Here is a 20846-nt window from a genome sequence, read left to right as displayed (position 1 = left end):
TGTGACTGACTTCTTTTAAGATGATTCACGGTTGTTTCCATGAGTAAATATGCTTTAGTCTAAGTCCAGTTTGAGCTCCTTTGCCCCACTTCCGCTTCCCTTTTCCCCCTTACTGCAGCTGTTCGTAATTGCAGTTGGGCAAGCTGATGTGTCAGCTTTAATGCACTTTTGTTTTTTTAAATGTTTACTCTTTACCTTAAAGTTAAAGAAAGGTCAGTTTTCTCTATAAGCCTAGATATATAATTATACTTATTGATGGTCTCACAGAGACTGTTTCCTAGAGAGAATTCATTTGTCTGCTGTGAGCCTAATTTTCATCGAAGAGATGCACACACCGATCTGAGTCTGGAATGGTTATTAAATCCCTTTTAAAAGCTGCTTTCTGAAGCTTGTCTTCTTTGTGTGCACTGTTCGAATGTTTTTCCTTTCCATGGTTTTTCCTTCAACATTTTTTTAGGAAAATTTTCAGATATACAAAAAAAGAATTTTACAATAAATACATACCCACCACTTTGATTATATCACTAACATTTTACTCTTATTTTATCACATATCTGTATCCATCAACCCAGTCTTTATTCACTCATCATTTTCAGAGATTTTCAAAGTAAGTTACAGATATCAGTACACTTTATTGGCATGTTTTGAAAAGGATAGGATGGTCTTCCTGCTCTGTCACTGCCCTGGGGCTGCCACAACTTGAGTGCCAGGGGTAAGAAAGCCACTTCTGTTACAAATGGTACAGATTAGCTCATCTTTTTCCCTTGGCTCAGCTATAGTTGCAGTGGTAATTTCTCACTGGATTATTTCAGTGGTTTCTGCTTTAGAAAATCTCCCGGGAGCCAGCTGATTTCCCAAACAAAGAAACAATTATTTAGGAATGTGAACTCCGCAGAGAATATACATTGCCTCCATGTCCCACAATACAGGCCAAAGTACTTTCTTGTTCATATGCCCCAAATTTACTATTGGTACATAAGAAGTATGTCTTTCTTTTATCATATGGATCTGACAAAAGCCTTAGGTTCAGAGGTACAGAAATTGTTTCTAGACTGTTCTTGATATCTACAGTTGTTTTACCATATGGTACTAGGCTAATTTTGTCTGTTCTTCCCTTGAGGCTTTTGTGAATTGATTACATTTTTAGAAAATTTTTAAAATAACTTTTTAAAATGTCAAAGCTTTCTCAGTGGAATAAAATATGAGAGATTACGTCAACATGAGAACAAGTTATGTTAATAGAATTTTTCTCAAAAACTTAAGCATTTAAATTGAGTCTATACTTATTCCATATTATAAATTGGCATCGGTCATATTCATGAAAGCCCCTTTTGATACAAAAGGTAAAGTAATCTCAGACCTGAAGAGATAAGTTGGTTTAGAAAGCAGCTGAGTGTCTCTGAGTAGCTCTTTTCCTTCCTGGAAAGGTCATCTGTGGCCAAGCATGTGATTCCTAAAGGAAGCACAGGAGAGGTGAAAGAGAAAGAAGATAGCCTAACATGTCACCTAAGCCTGTCGATTCCACGCATCAATGAGAGAACTTGTGTCACTTCAAGATTTAACAGTGACATCCTGTAGAGCAGTTGCAACATAATATAATAGAAAAAATGTGGATTTTGGAGTCAGAGTTATGTTTTGAGTTCTAGTTTTAAAACCAGCTCTTGTATTCCTTCCCCAAGTTCTGTGTGACCTTAGGTCTCTTTAGGCCAATTAGACTCAGCTCATGCCACCTGTTGTTCCATTTTTCTGTTTCTTGCTGGGGAGTCCTATGACTCTTCAGCCAGTTTGTCTGAGTGTCTGTCCACCAAGGACACCTAAGAAACCAAATGCATGAGTGGTTAGCAGCCCCCTACTGTCAAGTGACATCATGGAAAATGGTGAAGTAAGGCGCTCCAAGGATCAGTCTCTCCACGGAAGCAACAACCGTTAAGCTGGCAAGTCTGACAGAATCAACTTTTTCGGGACTCTGGAATTACTAAGTGAAAAAAGCAGATCATAAAACAGTGTCTATACTATGATCCCATTTCTTGTTTATAAAATAAGTGTATATGGTACAGACAAAACTCAGAATATATGTGAATGGTGTTTCTGGTTGGTGGGACTACAGTTGTTATTTTGTTTATCTACTATTCCTAAATTTTCTATAGTGAATATATATTACTTCTGTAAAAACATAACAAAAGTAAAGTAGAACAGTTTGGCAGTTTCTCAAAAAGTTAAACATAGAGTTTCCATATGACCCAGCAATTCCACTCCTAGATATACCCTAGAGAATTGAAAACATATGTACACAAAAACTTGCACATGAATGTTCATAGCAGCATGATTCATGATAGCCAAAACATGAAAACAACCCAAATGCTCTTCAGCTGCCAAATGGATAAACAAAATGTGATATATCCATATAATAGAATATTATTCAGCATTAAAAAGAGTGAAGCACTGATTATGCCACAACATGAATGAACCTCAAAGACATGCTAAGTAAAAGAAGCCAGACACAAAAGGCCACATAGTATATAACATTTATGTGAAATGTCCAGAATAAGCAAATCTGTAAAGAGAGGAAGTCTCTGGTTGCCAGGGGCTAAAGGAAGGGAGACTGGGGAGTGACAACTAATGGGTACAGGGTTCCTTTAGGGGATGATGAAAATATTCAGGAGTTAGTGATGGTTGCGCAACTTAGTGAATATACCAAAAACTACTGAATTATATACTTTAAAAGGGCAAATTTTATGTTACGTGAAATATAGAGTAATAAAATAATGTTTAAGGAAAGTAAAATAGACTCTATTAACTGCAAGACCCTAGAATTAAACATATCTTTAGGAAGTTGAAGTCTTAATATTTCACTGAATTCTGTAATTGTAGTAATGGATTTTAAAATAGTAAGTTTTGGCAAAGATATGGGAATCAGGAAATTATAAGTGACCATGTAGCTAGCTATATCTCCACAGGATATCTCCTTTTTTAAGTGAAAATTTGAAAAGTGATAAAGGAAACTATTTGCTTCTGTTATTAGAATTTGGCTTTATTTAATTATTTACGCGACTTGCATAATTGTTATCCTTTTTTAAAATGCTTTTCTTTGTCAACACACAAAAATTATTCAACGTATTATAGATAACCTTAGACAAATTGGATTACTACAAATGTAAATAATATAAACTCAATTAAAACCTTTCCCTAAAAATATTTGTGAAAATATATATAACCAATATCAGATAACTATAGTCTGTGTACTTTCATATTAAAGATAATTAAAATAACAAAGTTATTCATTTTGAGAATCATTTTATTATTTTAAAAACCGTAATTTCATGCAGGTGGTGATGTTGTGTCCTTTTCTTCTTGTTTTTTTCTATTTATTTTTTATTTTTCTATTAGAGTTGATATTCAATATTTTATATTAGTTTCAGATGAAGAGTATAGTAGTTAGATATTTATATAATTTATGAAGTGATCCCTTGATTAGTCTAGTACTCACCTGATATATACATAGTTATTACAATGTTATTGACTATATTCCCTATACTATATTTCACATCTCTGTGACTTTTGTAACTACTAATTTGTACTTCTTAATCCCTTCACATTTTTCAGCCAGCCCACCAACCCCCCTACCACCTGTCAGTCATCAGTTTGTTCTTATCTATAAATCTGTTTTCATCAGAGCTTTTAGAGGCTTTGTTCCCTTAATATACCTACTAGATTTTTAAAAATACCTTCGTGAACTTAAAGGAATTGCTGGTTTTATTGGTATTTTTAAAGAAACAAACAGTTCCCCTTTGCATTGCTTCCTATAGGACTGATATGTATCGGTATGACCATATTGGTTGTTAGATATTGAAATACTTTCTTACTGTTTGGTAAAGAGCTGACCCTCAGCCATCTGGATGCCCTACCACAGCCCGGTCTCTCCCCCAGGAACTCCTAACTCTGTATCTCCCCACAGTCCTGCAATTAAAAGGTTATCTCCAGACCTTAAAGACCCTTCTTCTGTCCTACTTTTGCATCTATCCTAATTGCTGGTTCCCAGGCCATCCCCATTGTTTAATAATTTGGATATTAACCCTGATTTTCTCACTGTTCCATAAATCATTACTGTTTCAACAGTGTTTGTGTTCTGCCAACTAGAATATCAGATGGCCTTAGCTCACCTGCCATTGCTTATCTGTATAGAACCAAAATTCAGTTTTATTATTTTCTTGAATAAACCAGAATGTCATCATACTGTAACTCTAATAGCCTCAGAAACCATGGTTTTTTTCTTTATTTCTCTCAGTGTTGATGGTTTGGTCTGAGTTCTGTTTTCTTATTGTTCCTTCCAGTTCGCTTTGCACCTTACAGGCCTCCAGACATCTCGCTGAAGCCTCTGCTCTTTGAAGTGCCCAGCATCACTACAGAGTCAGTGTTCGTCGGCCGGGATTGGGTTTTCCACGAAATAGATGCTCAACTTCAAAGTTCAAATGCCAGCGTGAACCAAGGAGTAGTGATAGTGGGAAACATTGGGTTCGGCAAAACCGCCATCATCTCCAGACTTGTGGCCCTCAGCTGCCACGGAACACGGATGAGACAGATCGCCTCAGACAGCCCGCATGCCTCCCCCAAACGTATGTGTTCCCTTTTAAAGAACTCCTTGCTTCATTGCTCTGAAATGTTTTCTGACGTATTTTATAGTCTCATATCCCTTTATTTTCTGATCTGCAAAACCTGACTCGCATGTGAGGACCATTTATTCAGAGTTGAGGGAAAGAATCTAATACTCTGTTTATATTTAACCCAAATATCCAACAGTCACCTAAGTGTGACTGAAAAAAACCCTTCTCTCAGAATAAATTTATGACTCTTATCTGCTGGCTGTCTGGCTACTCTGTCTTTCGGAAAATAACTACAGCAATTGCCTATAAGAGCCATTTGCATCCATCACTGTCAGCTTCTTCTTAGCCTGTGCCCATGTCTTCTAGTTACATGCCAGCACAGTCTGTTTGTGGCCTTCATTTACTTGCCGTTGATGTCAGCCAAGCACTGCTTGGGCTTGAGCTTCATCGTGTCCTTGAAGGGTTTCTCTCTCTCCCTTGTGAGAAGATGCTGAGATCCTATATATATCCATGCTGCTTTCAGCCTAGGCAGGGCGCAGCTTAATGATCACCACAAGAATCTTGTTTATTTAATCTTAAGATACTCACATGGTTTTTAATACAAGACACTTTCTAAGAGCTTAATGAATATTAATTCATCCAATCCTCCTATCAACTTTTCGAGGTCATTTCCATTGTCTTTATTTCACAGATAAATGATCTAAGGCTCAGAGAGGTTCAGTCGGTAAGCCTCCCAGGTTTCACAGCCAGTAAATGGTGAGACCAGAATTTGAGCCTAAGCAGTCTGGTTTCAGAGGCCGTTTTCTTACCCATTTTGCTATGCTGCCTCTCCTTGTTGGTGGAACTCACGTGAGTAAAGGAGATAAAAGGAGATGTACAGATGTTCTTCCTATACACACTGTATGTATAGAACCAGTCTATCTGGTTTCTGTTATTCGGTAACAAAAAAAAAAAGAAACTATTGCATCTAGTCCAACTCAGTAATCCAGCTCATCACAGTAAAAAAAAAAAAGAAACTATTGCATCCAACTCAGTAATCCAGCTCATCACATATTTTCAGATAGCAACCACTAGAAGTGATTTGTTTGAGATCATAGTCATTACAGAGTCTAGCACAGTGCTGAAACTCAACAGGAACTCACTGAACACCCTCCAAACATCCTGGCTTCCTGTTGACATTCATTAGCAGTGTCGTGTCGTTAAGTAGGCAGATTGCCTCTGATAAATTTATGGAAATCTAACATGTAGAAAAAGAACTAGTGTCTAGAAAGAAAACTGGTCGAATCAAGAGTCTTTTTTTCACTAGGGTATGGTAAGAATTGGTATTCTTTTTTCACCAGGGTATGGTAAGAATTGGTATTCTTAAGAGTAATGTCATGCTTAGTTTCTACGTGAGCTTTTCTGAGGTAGATTGGCATAGTGTCGTGGGAGTCAAGAGCCCAGAGTTTGAGCCCGAACACTCAAATTGACTGTACTTTGTAACCTCGAGAGTTTTGCTTTAATTTATTAAACTTCAGTTTTCACATTTGTAAAATGAGGATGTTGGACTAGGTTTTCTTTAAGATTTGTTCCAGTGCTAAAATTAGATGATTCTAAGAACATCTTCATGGTTGAAAGTAATTTTCTATACCTATTCCAGTATTTTCCTTTGGCTACTTAAATATCACACCAAACTCCTTTTTATCTGAGTAATCCAAGAGGTTAACTATTTGAGTGTGTCAGAAAGAAAAGCAGATAGCTGATAGTCTCTCTGACTCCTCTGTCTATCACTGTTACAGATAACAGAATGGTAGAATCATGCATGGCAGAGGATAAATGCCAAGGGCAAGAAGAGCTGCTTTCTCAGAAAGCAAAGGTACCTGGGAGTGCCCCCTCTCTAAGTCTGGGAGAGCAAGAATTAATAGAAAACAGCCATGTGCTCCCCAAAGCAGAGGTTCTTTGAAGGTAGTTCATTAAGTTATTCTCTAACATTCATTGCCTTTTATCTCCAGAGAAACTCTAAAAATACCAAGACACTCCCATTCATGAGATAAATGTCCATATGTTGAAACTGTAGATTTGGCCTGATAGTTAACTTTCAAAACCTGAAAATGTGTCAAAGGAGATCGAATATGTGGTTTTATATTTATCAGAATTACACAGAACCAGCAGTTAACGTGAACAAAATAATATTTGTTGCAATCTCTTGATGTCCGAGCTACATTCTACCTCTGCCATCTTAACTGAACCACTAGTCCTTAAGAAAGGTCACAAATAAGTGACCGATAAAGCCCAAGCTGTTTTTTAGCATTAATCTGTTACTGTATGAGCCAGCACTAGAACGTTGCTGGCAGCAGCAGAATAAGAATGATGTCTGTATAGAGAGTCACCTTAATTTTTTACAGAGTTTAATTTACATGAAGCTTGGGTAGATTTATTTGGAATGCCACTAGTTCTCCTAACCCTCAGTCAGTGATGCCAGTGATGTAGTTGTAGTAATGATGAGAACATGTGGAAAGTTATTGGAGCCCCCAGCTCCCATCTCTGCATCATCTGTCGTTCTTTCTTCTGCCCCTGCCTCCTCCGCACTGAGCAGTACTGCTGTGGAAGATGGGAGCAGTTAGCCCGCAGTACCGAATTGCCTGGCTCTGTCCCTCCCCCACAGACACTCAGCCCCCAGCCCGCCCCCTCCTTGTCATTTCACTGGTAAGGTACAGAAAAGCTGTCAAGGCAGGCACCAGCCTGTCATCCTGCTTTCCGCCCACACCCCTCCCCAAACCTGACTCCCCCATCAGTCTCCCCACCACCATCGTCACCCACCCCCCAACACATACATACCAAAGAGCAAAAACATTTTGTGAAAATAGACCGGTTGTGTAATTCAGGCATTATTACATTAACAAGTGTACTCAGTACTGTAGTTAGGGAAGTTCTGTCTAATACAAGACTGTATTCTCCTATCGCTAAAAGTCTCAGTGTAGTTATTATTTGGATTTGACATTTGCCAACAGCTGCCAAGCCCCCAAACAGCTGTTTAGTAACTAACCCCTCCCCTCCCCACTCCGCTCATTTCAGAAGTCTGTTCTGCCAGTTTGCTGTGCACACTGCCTACATATTAAGTTTATTTCTACTGTTCTCTAAATACCAAATAGAAAGGAAAGACACTCAGACAAAAAGGAAGGCATTTTTAAAAGGAAATCGCTAGAAGACAGAGGTATTCAGACGATAATTACAAAGTCAGATAGCAGATAAAAGGGAAGGGGGTGAGGAAAAGGAGCGAAGGACAGAAATGCTACAGTGACAGTCATCGAACTTTACCCCAGCTGACACGTTTCTTCAAGTTTTTTTCATTACCGTCTCCCACATTTATCCTCCTACAGTTATTCAGAACTCTATCCAGTGACCCGGGGATTACCGTAGCAGTCGGAGGGAAGACATACCAGTTAAATGAGGACCACCTTACCTACTCCCTCCTTTCAGTAGCTATTGACTATCAAATAGCAGTCCACTTCTTTTGGTATTTATCTCTAAAGTATGATTTGTATTCATAAATATATTCTATAATTTCTACTAGTAAGACATTTTTTAATGACGCGTACAAATGGAATTGTTAAAATACAGTTTTATTAAGCTCCCATTCACATACCATACAATTCACCCACTTAAATGTTCAGTTCAGTGGGGTTTTTTTAGTATATTTACAGAGTTTTACAACAGTCACCATAATCTAACATGAGAACATTTTCATCCCCCCCCCGATAGAAAGCTTATGCCCTTTGGCAGTCTGTCTCCATACTCCCCTTCACGTCCTACCTCCACCCCTCAGTAACCGCTCGTTTATTTTTTGTCCAATAGATTCTGTATTCTGAGCATTTCATATCAGTAGAGTCATACAATATAAGGTCTTTTGTAACTGGCCTCTTTGAGTGTAATATTTTCAAGGGTTGTCCAGATCGTAGCATATATCACTATCTCATTTGTTTTTATTGTCGAGGCCTCATCTATTGAATGGCTCTACCACATTCTAACCATTCATCAATTGATGGACATATAGGTTGTTTCTACTTTTTGGTTGTTATGAATCTTGCTACTTTGAACATTTGCGTACAAATTTTTACGTCTACATATGTTTTTATTTCTCTCGGGCACATACCTAGGAGTAGAATTGTTGGATCATAGAACGAATGCAATTTAACCAATCTTCCTTTAGTTCAGAGTTTTATGATTATCTGATGCAAACATCTCATCTTTTTAATCTAGATGTGGATGCCAACAGAGAGCTGCCACTCACACAGCCACCTTCAGCCCACTCGTCCATCACCAGTGGGAGCTGCCCGGGAACTCCAGAAATGCGCCGGCGGCAGGAGGAGGCCATGCGGAGACTAGCCTCACAGGTACAGTGGGGGTCCCAGGTCGCGGGCATGCTAGTGCTTTGGAACATCAAAGGGGCAAAGGTAAGGAGACCCGTGGCAAAGTGAACGAAAATATGCACAAGTGTACCATGAGTACATTTCTTTGCTGTTCCTAGAAAAATACTTTATTACAATGGAACCAGAACCTTAGAGTTGCAGAGGCCCTTGGAAATAGTCAGACCCTCTAATGAACAGATAAGGAAATTGAGACTCAAAGGAGTTATATGGTTTACCCAAGACCACAATATAAGTAATCAAAAGCTTTTTATTTTCATTTCTAGTTCAAAACTCATCTTGCTATATACTACACTGTAATATTTCTTATATGTTTGGGTTTTTAATTTCTATTTTTATCAAAGTAATGTATGCATATAGTTTAGAAAATCAAATAATGCTCAAAGCCTTATAATAAAAATGTGCAATTCTCTTTCCTCACTCAGCCTCTTCCCAAAGACAGCCACTGTCACCTCTTAGGGCTGTATCTCTGATCTTAGCCTCCATATTTCTAACTAATATTTATATACTGCTGGAACCTTTTTTTTTTTTTTAACAGTTTTACACATTATCTATTACTTCTTATTATAGATGATGAGAATTTTAGCTCTTTTCCTCTTTCCTCCATCTCAGTACAGCTATATCATGATTTTTGTCCGAATCAATATTTTAATATTTTCTTTATTAATACTATGCAAATATGGGTCACTGTGGAACCAAGGATTACAATTTCCTTCTTGAACAATTTGTTTTTCCTGAGTTTATGAACTGCCTCATTTTAAAATTTGCTCATTTTTCTTTAAACTTATGGCTAAGTCACTCTATAACTCTTAATAGCTTTGTAAAATACCTTCCAATACAATTTTCCACATTAATTACATTCCACATCTAGCCAAGAGTCCTTCATTGAGTTAGGTGTGGTCGGGATGCTCTCAAGGCTTATCACCTAATCGGTACCCTCGAAATTCTTAATACTTCCGTGTTGGATCCCATGTCATCTTCTTTCTTGATTCTGTTCCTCATTTTGGTGGAGCACATCCTCCAGTAGTTTCCTAAGAATGCATAGGAGGTGTTTTTGAGACTTAATGTTTCTGAAAGCAACTTTATTCCATTCTCTTACTTTACTATTTGTTTGACATGGTATATATTTCTAGGTTTAAAATGATTTTCCATCAGAATTTTGAAGGCATTGCTTTATTGTCTCGAGCTTCCAATATTGCTATTAAGTAATACAATTCTATTCCTATTCCTAATCCTTTATATATGCCTTTTCTCTCTGCTTTTTTCTCTCTCTTAGTATCCTCTTTTTATCACCATTGTTCTTGGGTTTTTTTTCCATTTACTCTCTTGATACCTAGCAAAACCTGCAGATATTCTTAATTCTGGGAAATACTAGTATTATGTATTGATAATTTCCTTACCACCATTTCCTTTGTTTTCTTTTTCTACAACTCCTTTTAATCAAAAATTAGATTTCCTATTATGATACTCTCGTTTTCTTAACTTTTCTTTCCTATTTTCTATACTTTTGCTTTTCTGTTTTGGTTTTTGATCCACCATTAAGAGATTTCTTCAACGTTACCTTCTAATCCTTTCAGAAAAAAATTGTGTTTGACTATCATAATTTTAATTTATAAAGCTCTTTCTTTTTCTCCAGTTGTTCCTTTCTTTTATATAGCATCCATTCTCATGTTATGGGTGCAGTATGTTCTCATATCTCTTTTTTAATAGTTAGGCACTGAAAAACTTACTGGAAGCTTGTGTGTATAGAGATTTTAACTATAGAACATTAAGATGACCCACCAGCCTTTATTGGAAATACCCCAGAGTCAGTGTTTGTTAGATTTTCTCTTGTGCTGTTTATCTTCTCTAGCAAAGGATCCATCAGTTTTCTTCCTGGAGGATATGTATCCCGGGTGCCAGCATTCTGGAGCTAGGCAGGAGAAGAGGGCTGGAGTTTCACCATTCATTATGGATACTTTTACTTCAGCCCCTTTTCAGTCCCACTTGCTCTATATCTGGTATCCCTAAGTCTAGATTCTTTCTGATTTAGTTTCTTTAGTGAATATATTCTCTTTCCTGTGGGTGTTGGGGAAAGTGGTCACCTGCTGGGCAGGGTGGGAATGGATATTTGGGGAATCTAACTGCTTCTTATATAAACTTCAAATGATTTCTGTGTTTTCAGTTCTCTTCCTCACCCCTAGTCCCACAGTACCTGGTGCTTCTAAGTCCTATGCTCTTCTGAGGTTTTACAGATGCTTTGACTCCCTCCTGTTTTTATTACCCCCAGCAGACATTTGCTTCACCTTCTGTCAGGTCACTGATGAATCCTACGTACACATTCCATCTTTATGTGTTATAATCTGAGATTATAGGTAGATATCCCTGTAGAAGTTTACATTTCTGTTTTGTATTCTCCTTATTTTTGAGGATTTTCAAGAGAACAACAATGTAAAATGTCTATCTCAAGTATTTAAAGAAGTCTTGTCATAGTTAATTAGTAATTAACAGAGAAACAGAGAAACAGAGAGTCTTCTGCAATATCATAAGGTTCTAATAAAATCCAGTCCAGCTCAGAGGCAGAAACAGCATGCTTCCTCCAAATGCATTTTTAATTGTCCCCACTTATCGGTACACATCCTTTATAAGTGGACTCCTGAAAACAGCCTAGGATTTCCCTCATTGGACATTGCTAACTTTTCATGCATTGCTAACTCAATGCAACTTTAAAAGAAATCTCTGTTTTTTTCTAAATATTCAGAATAAATATCATCCTAGAAATACACGAATGCTGAAGAGCTTCCATCATCACAGTCATTCATTATTCATTTAGAATATGTGTTAGGACCTCCTGTAATACAAGTCTGATGTTAAAGCAGTCAGCGAAACAGACACAATCCCTGATGTTATGTAGCCCACATTGTCGTGATGGAAGAAGACCAGTAAACAAATGAATATATATATATGTCAGATGGTGATGAGTGCTAAAAAGAGCTCGGAGAATTAAGTCTCACCACGTTGTCACTCATTAATCTCTCTCATCAAGAGAAGAAAGCTCAAGACGTTTATGTTTAATATTTGGAAAACGTTAAATATTGTTAGTAGGAAATTAGTGACTATACTTACTTGAAAAGTGATAACATTTTAAATTCCATGACAGTGTCTTTTTTAAGCAAAATAGAAATAAATCCTTTTTACCTAGAGGTGGGATTTTTTTTTTTAATTTATATTAAACATTGTATAAGAAATGGCCCCTTAGATTAAAATTAATGTTTATATTCAATATTTGGAAAATGTTAAATATTATAAGTAGGAAATTAGTGGTTATTTACACTTACTGAAGGAACATATTTTAAATTTCATGATTATTTCTTCCTTAGCAAAATACATAAATCCACCTGTTTGCAACTAAAGATGGGACATTTTAAAGCTTATGCTTAACGATATAAGTATATACTATAAGATTTAAGTTTATACTGTAAAATTTTGTGTTTTAGAATGATCTACATTTTAGGAGAAATGAGATCCAAACTAAACAAATGACCTATAGATGATGTTTCATAAAACTTGTCTAGGGCTTCTATCCTCTAAGAATTAACACTGAGTTAATAAACGCAGATTTCATCTACATTCAGGATACCGAATATGGGAAACAACCTTATTTGTCAATTTCAGTGTTTTTTATCTGTCTCTTCTACTAGAATGGATCAGTGTCTAAATTATTGTTCACCATTGTTTCCTTAGCTCCTAGCACAGTGCCTGGCACGTAAATATTTGTTAAATGAATGAATAGTCTATTCTCTATACTAATGCCTGAGTAATCTTTCTAAAACATATTTATTTGTTTTTGCTACTTAAAACTTGTAAATGTCTCCTCGCTGCACTTGAGTGAAATCCAAACTCACTTTTAAAAACACCATATGAACTATAATGAATGGACCTTTACTTTTTACATCTAGCCCAGGGTTTCTCAGTGTTAACACTCCTGACATTCTGCGCCAGATAGTTCTTTGCTTGGATGGGAGGGCTTTTGTCCCTTTATTGTGGGATATTTGGAACCATCCTTGGCCTCTGTCCACTACCCAATAGCATTCCCCCCACCCCACCTTCAGTCATAATGACCACAATAATCTCCAGACAATGCCAGATGTCCCCTAGGATGCAAAGCCACCCCTGTTGAAAACCCCTGTTCTGTCTTATCTCCCACCAATCCCCAATCACTCACACCGTAGCCGCACTAAAATTGATTTAAATTCCTTGAATGCCTGAGGGCCTTCACACATACTGTTTTCCTCAGCCTGGAACACTGCTACGGCCTCAGTTCACTCCTCCTCATTCTTTAGATCTTAGCTGAAATATTACTTCTTTTAAGAAGCCTCCCCTGGCTCCCCAAGTTACTTATTTAGATTCCCTTTTGTGCGTTGTCCCAGCACCTTGTATTTCCTTTCTCAGAGTGCCCCCCCCAGTTTTATTGAAATATAATTGACATAAAACATTGTATTAGTTAAAAATGTACAGCATAGAAATTTGATATATGTATATATTACAAAGTGATGACCACAGTAAGCTTGGTTAATATCCATCACCTCACATGGTTACAGAATTTTTTCTTATGATGAGAACTTTTAAGATCTCTCTTAGCCACTTACAAATATATAATATAGTATTAATAACTGTACTCACCATGCTGTATATTATATCCTCAGAACTTATCTATCTTATGACTGGAAGTGTACCTTTGGACCACCTTCACCATTTCCCTCACCCCTGACCCCCCCGGCTCTGGCCTCAGCAGTCTTCTCTGTTTCTATGAGTTCCGCTTTTTTTATATTCCACATACAAGTGAGATTATGCAAGATTTGTCTCTCTGTGTCTGACTTGTATTTCACTTAGCATAATGCCCTCCATCCATGTTGTCACATATAGCAGGATTTTCTTCTTTTTATGGCCAAATAATATTTCATTATGTATATATATCCCAGTTTCTTAATCCAGTCATCCAGTTCTGGACACCTATGTTGTTTCCATGTCTTAGCTATTGTAAATAATGCTGCAGCGAACATGCAGATATCTCTTCAAGATAGTGATTTCCTGTTACAGAAGTAGAATTGCCAGATCACGTGGTGGTTCTATTTTTAATTTTTTGAGGAACCTCTATCTCATAGTGCTCATTAACTATTATTATCACTTGTTTAATTGTCTCTCATTCTTGCTAGACTGTGAAGGTCATGCAGGTTATTATATGTCTGCATATAATGAAAGTTCAGTTAATATATACTGAAGGATATATTTTCTATTAGGAAATCATGGGCATTCAACTGAGTGCTTATTCATAATAATGGTTCCCAACCAAGTTATTAGATCAAATTAGAAGCAGATTCATATGCCCAAAATCTCGGTGAAGAGTTTAAAATTCAACCAGTTCTCTGAAACAGAGTTTCATAAACTCTGGATTAAATGCACTTGGGCTATCATACTGTACCAGACCTACTTCTCTAGGAATTGCAGATGAACTAAATAAAATAGTCACTTTTCCTGAAAATTTGTATTTGGTATTAGTCCTCACCTCCTTGCTAATCAGTGATCTGATTAGCAACAGTCTGTGGGATGCAGCTACTTAGGTCTAAAATTGTAACAAAGTTAAACATTACCCAGTGCTTTCCTACAACTAAATAAATGATAGAGCTCTGCCTACCAGACATGGAAGCATACTATAAAACCTTTATAATCAAAACAGTGCAGTACTTGTGCATGAATAGACTAATAGGCCAGTGGAGTAGAATAGAAAGTTCAGAATTAGACCCAAATACATATGGATACTTAGTATATGAAAAAAAAAAAAATCAGCATCTCAGAACACTAGGGTAAAAATAAACTTTTTAATTAAATGGTGCTGGGACAACTAAGTAGCCATATGGATAAAATTAATCCATATCTCACACCATGAACAAGAATAAATTCTGAATGGATTAGGTATCTAAATGTGAAAAAATAAAACCAGACAAATAACAGAGGAAAACATGAGTGACTTCCTCTTTCTTTGGTGAAAGAAAAGGCTTTCTAAGATCTAAGAATAGAGTAGTAGAAAAAAAGGTTGATAAATTTAACTACATTAAAAAATGTTTCATAACAACAAAAGATGTCAGAAGAAAACTAAAAAAAATGAGAGAAAATATTCATAACATATACCACAGATCCTTTATTTTTAAAGAACTTAAGAAAAGACCAAAAACATGACAGAAAAATGGGGAAAAGACTAACAGACAGTTCACAAGAATGAAATTAAAATGGTCCTCAAACATTTGGAAGCATGTTCCAACTCACAATTAGAGAAATGCAAACAAAAACAACACTGAGATGTCCTTTTTACCTATCAGACTGGAAAAAAACTTTATAAAAATACATTCTGTTGATGCAGCTGTTAGAAAACAGACACCCTCATACTAATGGGAATGAAAATTGGTACAACCCCTCTATAAGGAGATTGGACAACAGCTAACAAAACTTTATATACACTTACCTTTTGACCCAGCATCCCATTTCTAGAAATCTACCCTGAAGATGCATCTCAAATGATACAAAAATATGTTATGCATAGGGTTGGTTATTCATTGCAGCTTTGTTTATAAATGTGAAATACTGGAAACAATCTAAATGTACATAGAAGCTAAATAAACCATAGTACATCCGCTCAGAGTACTATGCAGCTATAAAAAGAGTGAAGATCTTTGTGATTTTCAAGATGTACACTTAGGTGGGGAGGAAAGTGCAGAAGAATACCTATGGGATACCAACTTTCATGTAAGAAAGGAAGTGGTATAAGAAAATACACATGTACCTGCTTATTTGTGCGAAAGAAATACAGGAAGGGGAAACCAGAAAGAAAAGACATTGGTTATCTAAAGCAGATGGATGGGAAAGAAATGGATAGACTCGGTTAATGGGAATGATGTACAGGGATGAAGAGGGAGTGATATTTCTTTGTCTATATCTTTTTGTATAAGTCTGACTCAGGAACATACTAATGTTTCACATACCCCAAAATAGTTAAAACCAACCAGATGTGGGGGGGGACCCAAAACAGAATGCAAACACTCGCAAAAGAACCCAACTGTATTACAAATAAATAGCATAACCACATGGAAGAAGGCAGAGAAACAAAAAAAAGGCTAACTTAACTAAGTTTGGAAAACAATATCTTGAGTGAATACTATAAGGCTAAAGACAAAAGGAAATGTACATAAATGCTGTAATCTAGTTAATAAATGTGTTTCTCACATGCATGTATTAACAATTCTGAAAATTCTTCATGTATGTACTAGAACTGAGTGAATAAGTAAATACATTGTAAATTACAAAGCCTAGTTTCTCATTGTTGGAGAAAGAAGTTACAAATGAGGAAAGAGAAGTCTAAAATGAACCAGATGACATTGGATAGAAATCCAAGGAATCAGTATATACTCATAGTTTAAAAAAGATGATTGATGATAGATAGATAGATAGATAGATAGATAGATAGATAGATAGATAGATAGATAGATAGACAGACGATAGAGGTGTATCTATTGATATAGAGATAGATACAGAAATATAGATGGATGTTTATGTGTGAGTTAGTATACATACATGTATTTCCTAGCTCTGTCCTTTGAGAGGGCCCCAAAGCAATTGTACTTCATTAGCAATAAGTACACCTACTGCTCAGATCTTGTCTTCTAAACACCATTCTCCAGTAAACAGAACCAAGGCTCTCGAGAAGTAAATGATGTCAGGTCTGGAGCAGGGTAAATATAAAATGAGCCTGGAACATTTTATAGTCCCAGAAATCAAGAAAGTGCTTTTAAAAAGTTAGGGGCTTCTTGAAAGAACACAGATGCCGACCTGAAGGAGCTCCTAATGACTAAAGTTGGAACAAAGTGAGCAACAAAATAAATATAGTATTAAATTATAACCCATGGAATAAAATAAGATCATATTTGTTAAGTCAGTCAAGTAAGTAAATGAAGAAGAAAGGCCGGCTCTCAGTTCCAGTAGAATTCCACTTAATAAATGTAAAAGGAAAGAGGGAAATAGAAAATCACCATTAGGCAAACACCACAGTAATACCTGTTACAGACAAGATCCACTGATGGATACTAAAATTAGTAAGCAAAAGTTTGAGGAAAAACAGGATATGCATTATCTCAAAGTATCTACCCCAAGATATTTATTAACTACAAAGGGAAAGATGATAGTAACTTTACAGTAGAGAAACCATGGTGATCAAGGTCAGCATCACCAGTGACAAGACATGTCAACATCGTGGTATTCTTGCCAAAAAGTCTCAGTTGGCTTATGAGGAAAACAGGCAAACACAAACTAGCTGGCAGTGGACAAAATGATGATCAGTACTCTTCAAAAGTGTCAAAGTCATAAAAGGCAGAGACTGAGGAATTCTTACAAACTGCAAGAGTCTAAGGAGAAATAATAACTAAATGCAATATGGGGTTCTTGATAGACTGCTAGAGCAGAAAAAGGACACCAGTGGAAAACTGGCAAAATTTGAATAAGGACTTTAATTAATAGTATTGTGCCAGTATTGTTTCCTGGTATTGATAATTATGCAGTGTTTATATAAGATGTTAATAATCAGAGAAGCCTGGTGAGGGATAAAGGGAAACTCTGTGTACTACTTTTGCAACATTTCTATAAATCTAAAATTAGTTCAAAATAAAAAGTTAAATAAAATAGAAATACTACTGCCAAAAAAAAAATAGGAGGATAGAGCTCCAAGCTGGAAAACTACTGAGGCAGAACTCAAGTCTGGGAGCTGTTCTTAGCTTCCAGTCCCAGGGCGAGGATTAGAGTCAGTGCTGAGGAACAGGAGAAAAGAAAGAGAAAGTAGTTATTTACACTGAGCCTCCAGGTTCCTAGAAATACTGAAAGCCAAATAAAGTGTTGAAAGGGATGTGCTGAGTAGGAAGTCCGTCAGGTGGTGATGAGGGTGTTCAAGAAGCGGTGATGACCTACACCAAGACCCATCATGATTAAAATGCCAAAGGCAAAAGACAAAGAATCTTAAAAACAACAAGAGAAAAGCACGGAGCTCCCATAAGACTGCCACTAATTTCTCAACAGAAACTTTGCAGGCCAAAAGAGTGGCACAAAATATTCAAAGTGATGAAAAGCAAGGACCTACAACTGAGATTACTTTACCCAGCAAAGCTGTCATTTAGAAGCTATGGACAGATGAGGAGCTTCCCAGACAAGAAAAAGCTGAAGCTCATCACCACCAAACCAGTATTACAAGAAATGTTAACAGGACTTCTTTAAGAAGAAAAGATGAAAAATATGAATAATAAAATAGCAATAATTACATATCTACCAATAATTACTTTAAATGTATGAATAATAAAATAACAATAATTACATATCTACCAATAATTATTTTAAATGTATGAGTAATAAAATAGAAATAATTACATATCTACCAATAATTACTTTAACTATAAATGGAGTAAGTGCCTCAATCAAAAGACATAGGGTGGCTGAATGGATAAGAAAACAAGACCCTTACATATGCTGCCTACAGGAGACTCTATTCAGATCAAAAGACACACAGATTGAAAGTAAAGGGATGGAAAAAGAAATTTCATGAAACTCGAAACCAAAAAATAATAATAATAATAAATAAACTGGGATAGCAGTACTTATACCAGACAAAATAGACTTTAAAACAGAGGCTGTAACAAGAGACAAAGAAGGACCCAGTAATCCCACTTGTGGATATTTATCCAAAGAAACCCAAAACACCACTTCAAAGGGACATGTGCTTCCATATGTTCATTGCAGCATTATGTACAGTAGCTAAGATATGGAGGCAACCTTGCTGTCCATCAGTGGATGAATGGATAAAGGAGAGGTGGTACGTATATACAAAGGAATATTACTCAGCCATAAAAAAGAATGAAGTCTTGCCATCTGCAACAACATGATGGACCTAGAGAGTATGGTGCTGAGTGGAATAAGTCAGACAGAGAAAGACAATGCCATATGATTTCACTTATATGTGGACTCTAAGGAACAAAATAAACAAAACAGAAACAAACTCATAGAGACAGAACATTTTGATGGTTGCCAGATGGGATAGGGTTTAGGGTGGGTGGGTGAAAAAAGGGGGAGAGATTAAAAAGTCAAATTGATAGTAACAAAATAGTCATGGGAATGTAAAGTACAGCATAAAGAATATAATTAATAATACTATAATAGCCATGTATGGTTTCAGATGGGTGAGTACTAAATTTATCCGGGTGCTCACTTGGTAAATTATGTAAATGTCAAATCACTATGTTGTACACCTGAACCAAATATACTCTTGTATGTCGACTATAATTGAAAAATGTTTAAAGTATTTTCCCAAAAAATAAGGAGTGATGAAAAGGAGACATGGAGTAAGAATATGAGTGCAGGCCTAAAGGAAGGGCAATTGCAACATTAGAATTTAACTGATACAAATGCCAGTCATTATGTAAATTAAATTTTTATGTCCAAATGAATTCCAAATAGTCAAAGCTGCCTTTTTTTAATGTGAGATTAGATTAATTCTGTCAGTATTCATTTGAAGTAGAAAATGGTCTTTGGAGAGTGAAGGCCTGGGACTTTTAACACAAGGCTGACAGATTTGCTGCCATTCAATCATTTGATTAGGGCTTTGGAATGAGGATTAAGCTTTTTATACCCAAGGCTATACTGACCTCCAGTCTTTTCTTTTGTCTATATATCCTGCAGACTTCCCTCTTTTCTTTTTTCCCCTCACAGAAGTAATCTTAAAATGTACTCACTATCTTCTTCAAAGAATTAATACGATTCTGGTCATATCAAATATATTTTGGATAGAATCATTTTAATATAATATTATATACCAATAAATAACATGTTTTTAAAGTTTTGGAATTTAACATGAGAAAAACTTGAGATGTAAAAATTAATAATATAAGAAAGACATAGCTGAAAATGAAATTTCACCAGGTCATTGTGAGAAACAAGAATTCACTGAGGAGAGACAAAGGTTTTACCTGCTGATATACCGAGAGTGGACTGATTGGGAACCATTTCCAGGAAGTTGGAATAATAGTGACTGAGCACGGGCGGTCATGATGACTTCCTCAGAGCTATAGGAGGTGATCTAATATCCATCACTGAACAGTGGTACAATGAGAGACTGAAGGAAAAAACTGCCTTCCCAGAATTGTTTCCTACTTGTATACGTAGGAAAAGTTGTAGATAACATCATTCAGCAATATTCGGGAAGTTCCAAATGTTTTTCACAGATTATATGTTCATGTACGTAACTACTTTGAAATGTCTAGTAAATAACCTATTTTGAGCCACAGTGCAGATTTCATAAAGATGTTGAATGATCTTTCTGCCTGAATTCTACAAAGGAATCATGACTTTATATTTGGAATGCCAAAGAAATATTTAAAATGAAAAGAAAGGTAGCAACTTTAGTCATGTTATCTAACCTTGGTGGATAAAACCTCATTCAGCCAAGAGCACAGATGATTTTTAATGAAATCAGTAAAAGAACCCTCTTCCTAAATTTCAGAATTTTTCTCTTCAAACTTAATCCCATTACTTTAGGTGAAGAGTAAGTTACAGCTGATATGCTCAGCTATGTTTCTCCTTGAGCTGTGGGATCAACTGAGGTAAAATATGATGAAAGTTCATATTGATTCAGAGGTTTGCTGTTCGCTTTTTATAAAGTGGAGATTTTGTATCCGTGTGTACATAACCACTGACATTCACTGTTCATTGAGAACACAGATCAATTGTTGCTAGGTTTTTTTCTTTGGGTTCTTTGCGCTGTGCAAGATAGGTA

The 20846-nt window shown here is 36.3% G+C and overlaps 1 protein-coding gene across 6 annotated transcripts in view; it reads left to right on the top strand.

The window, feature by feature from the left end:
• Nucleotides 1-20846, top strand: part of TANC2 (tetratricopeptide repeat, ankyrin repeat and coiled-coil containing 2) — a 293951-nt gene that overhangs the window by 208528 nt on the left and 64577 nt on the right. For all 6 annotated transcript variants that reach the window (XM_006912329.2, XM_025047068.1, XM_025047067.1 and 3 more), the window contains 2 exons: nt 4332-4613; nt 8841-8974. In XM_006912329.2, coding sequence (XP_006912391.1) covers nt 4332-4613; nt 8841-8974 — 416 coding nt within the window. The remainder of the gene's footprint in view (nt 1-4331; nt 4614-8840; nt 8975-20846) is intronic.

The sequence above is a fragment of the Pteropus alecto genome, unplaced genomic scaffold (assembly GCF_000325575.1).
Source record: "Pteropus alecto unplaced genomic scaffold, ASM32557v1 scaffold134, whole genome shotgun sequence".
Classification (NCBI taxonomy): Eukaryota; Metazoa; Chordata; class Mammalia; order Chiroptera; family Pteropodidae; genus Pteropus; species Pteropus alecto.
Note: the sequence above shows the minus strand (reverse complement) of the source record. Positions and strands in the feature narration are given on the sequence as shown.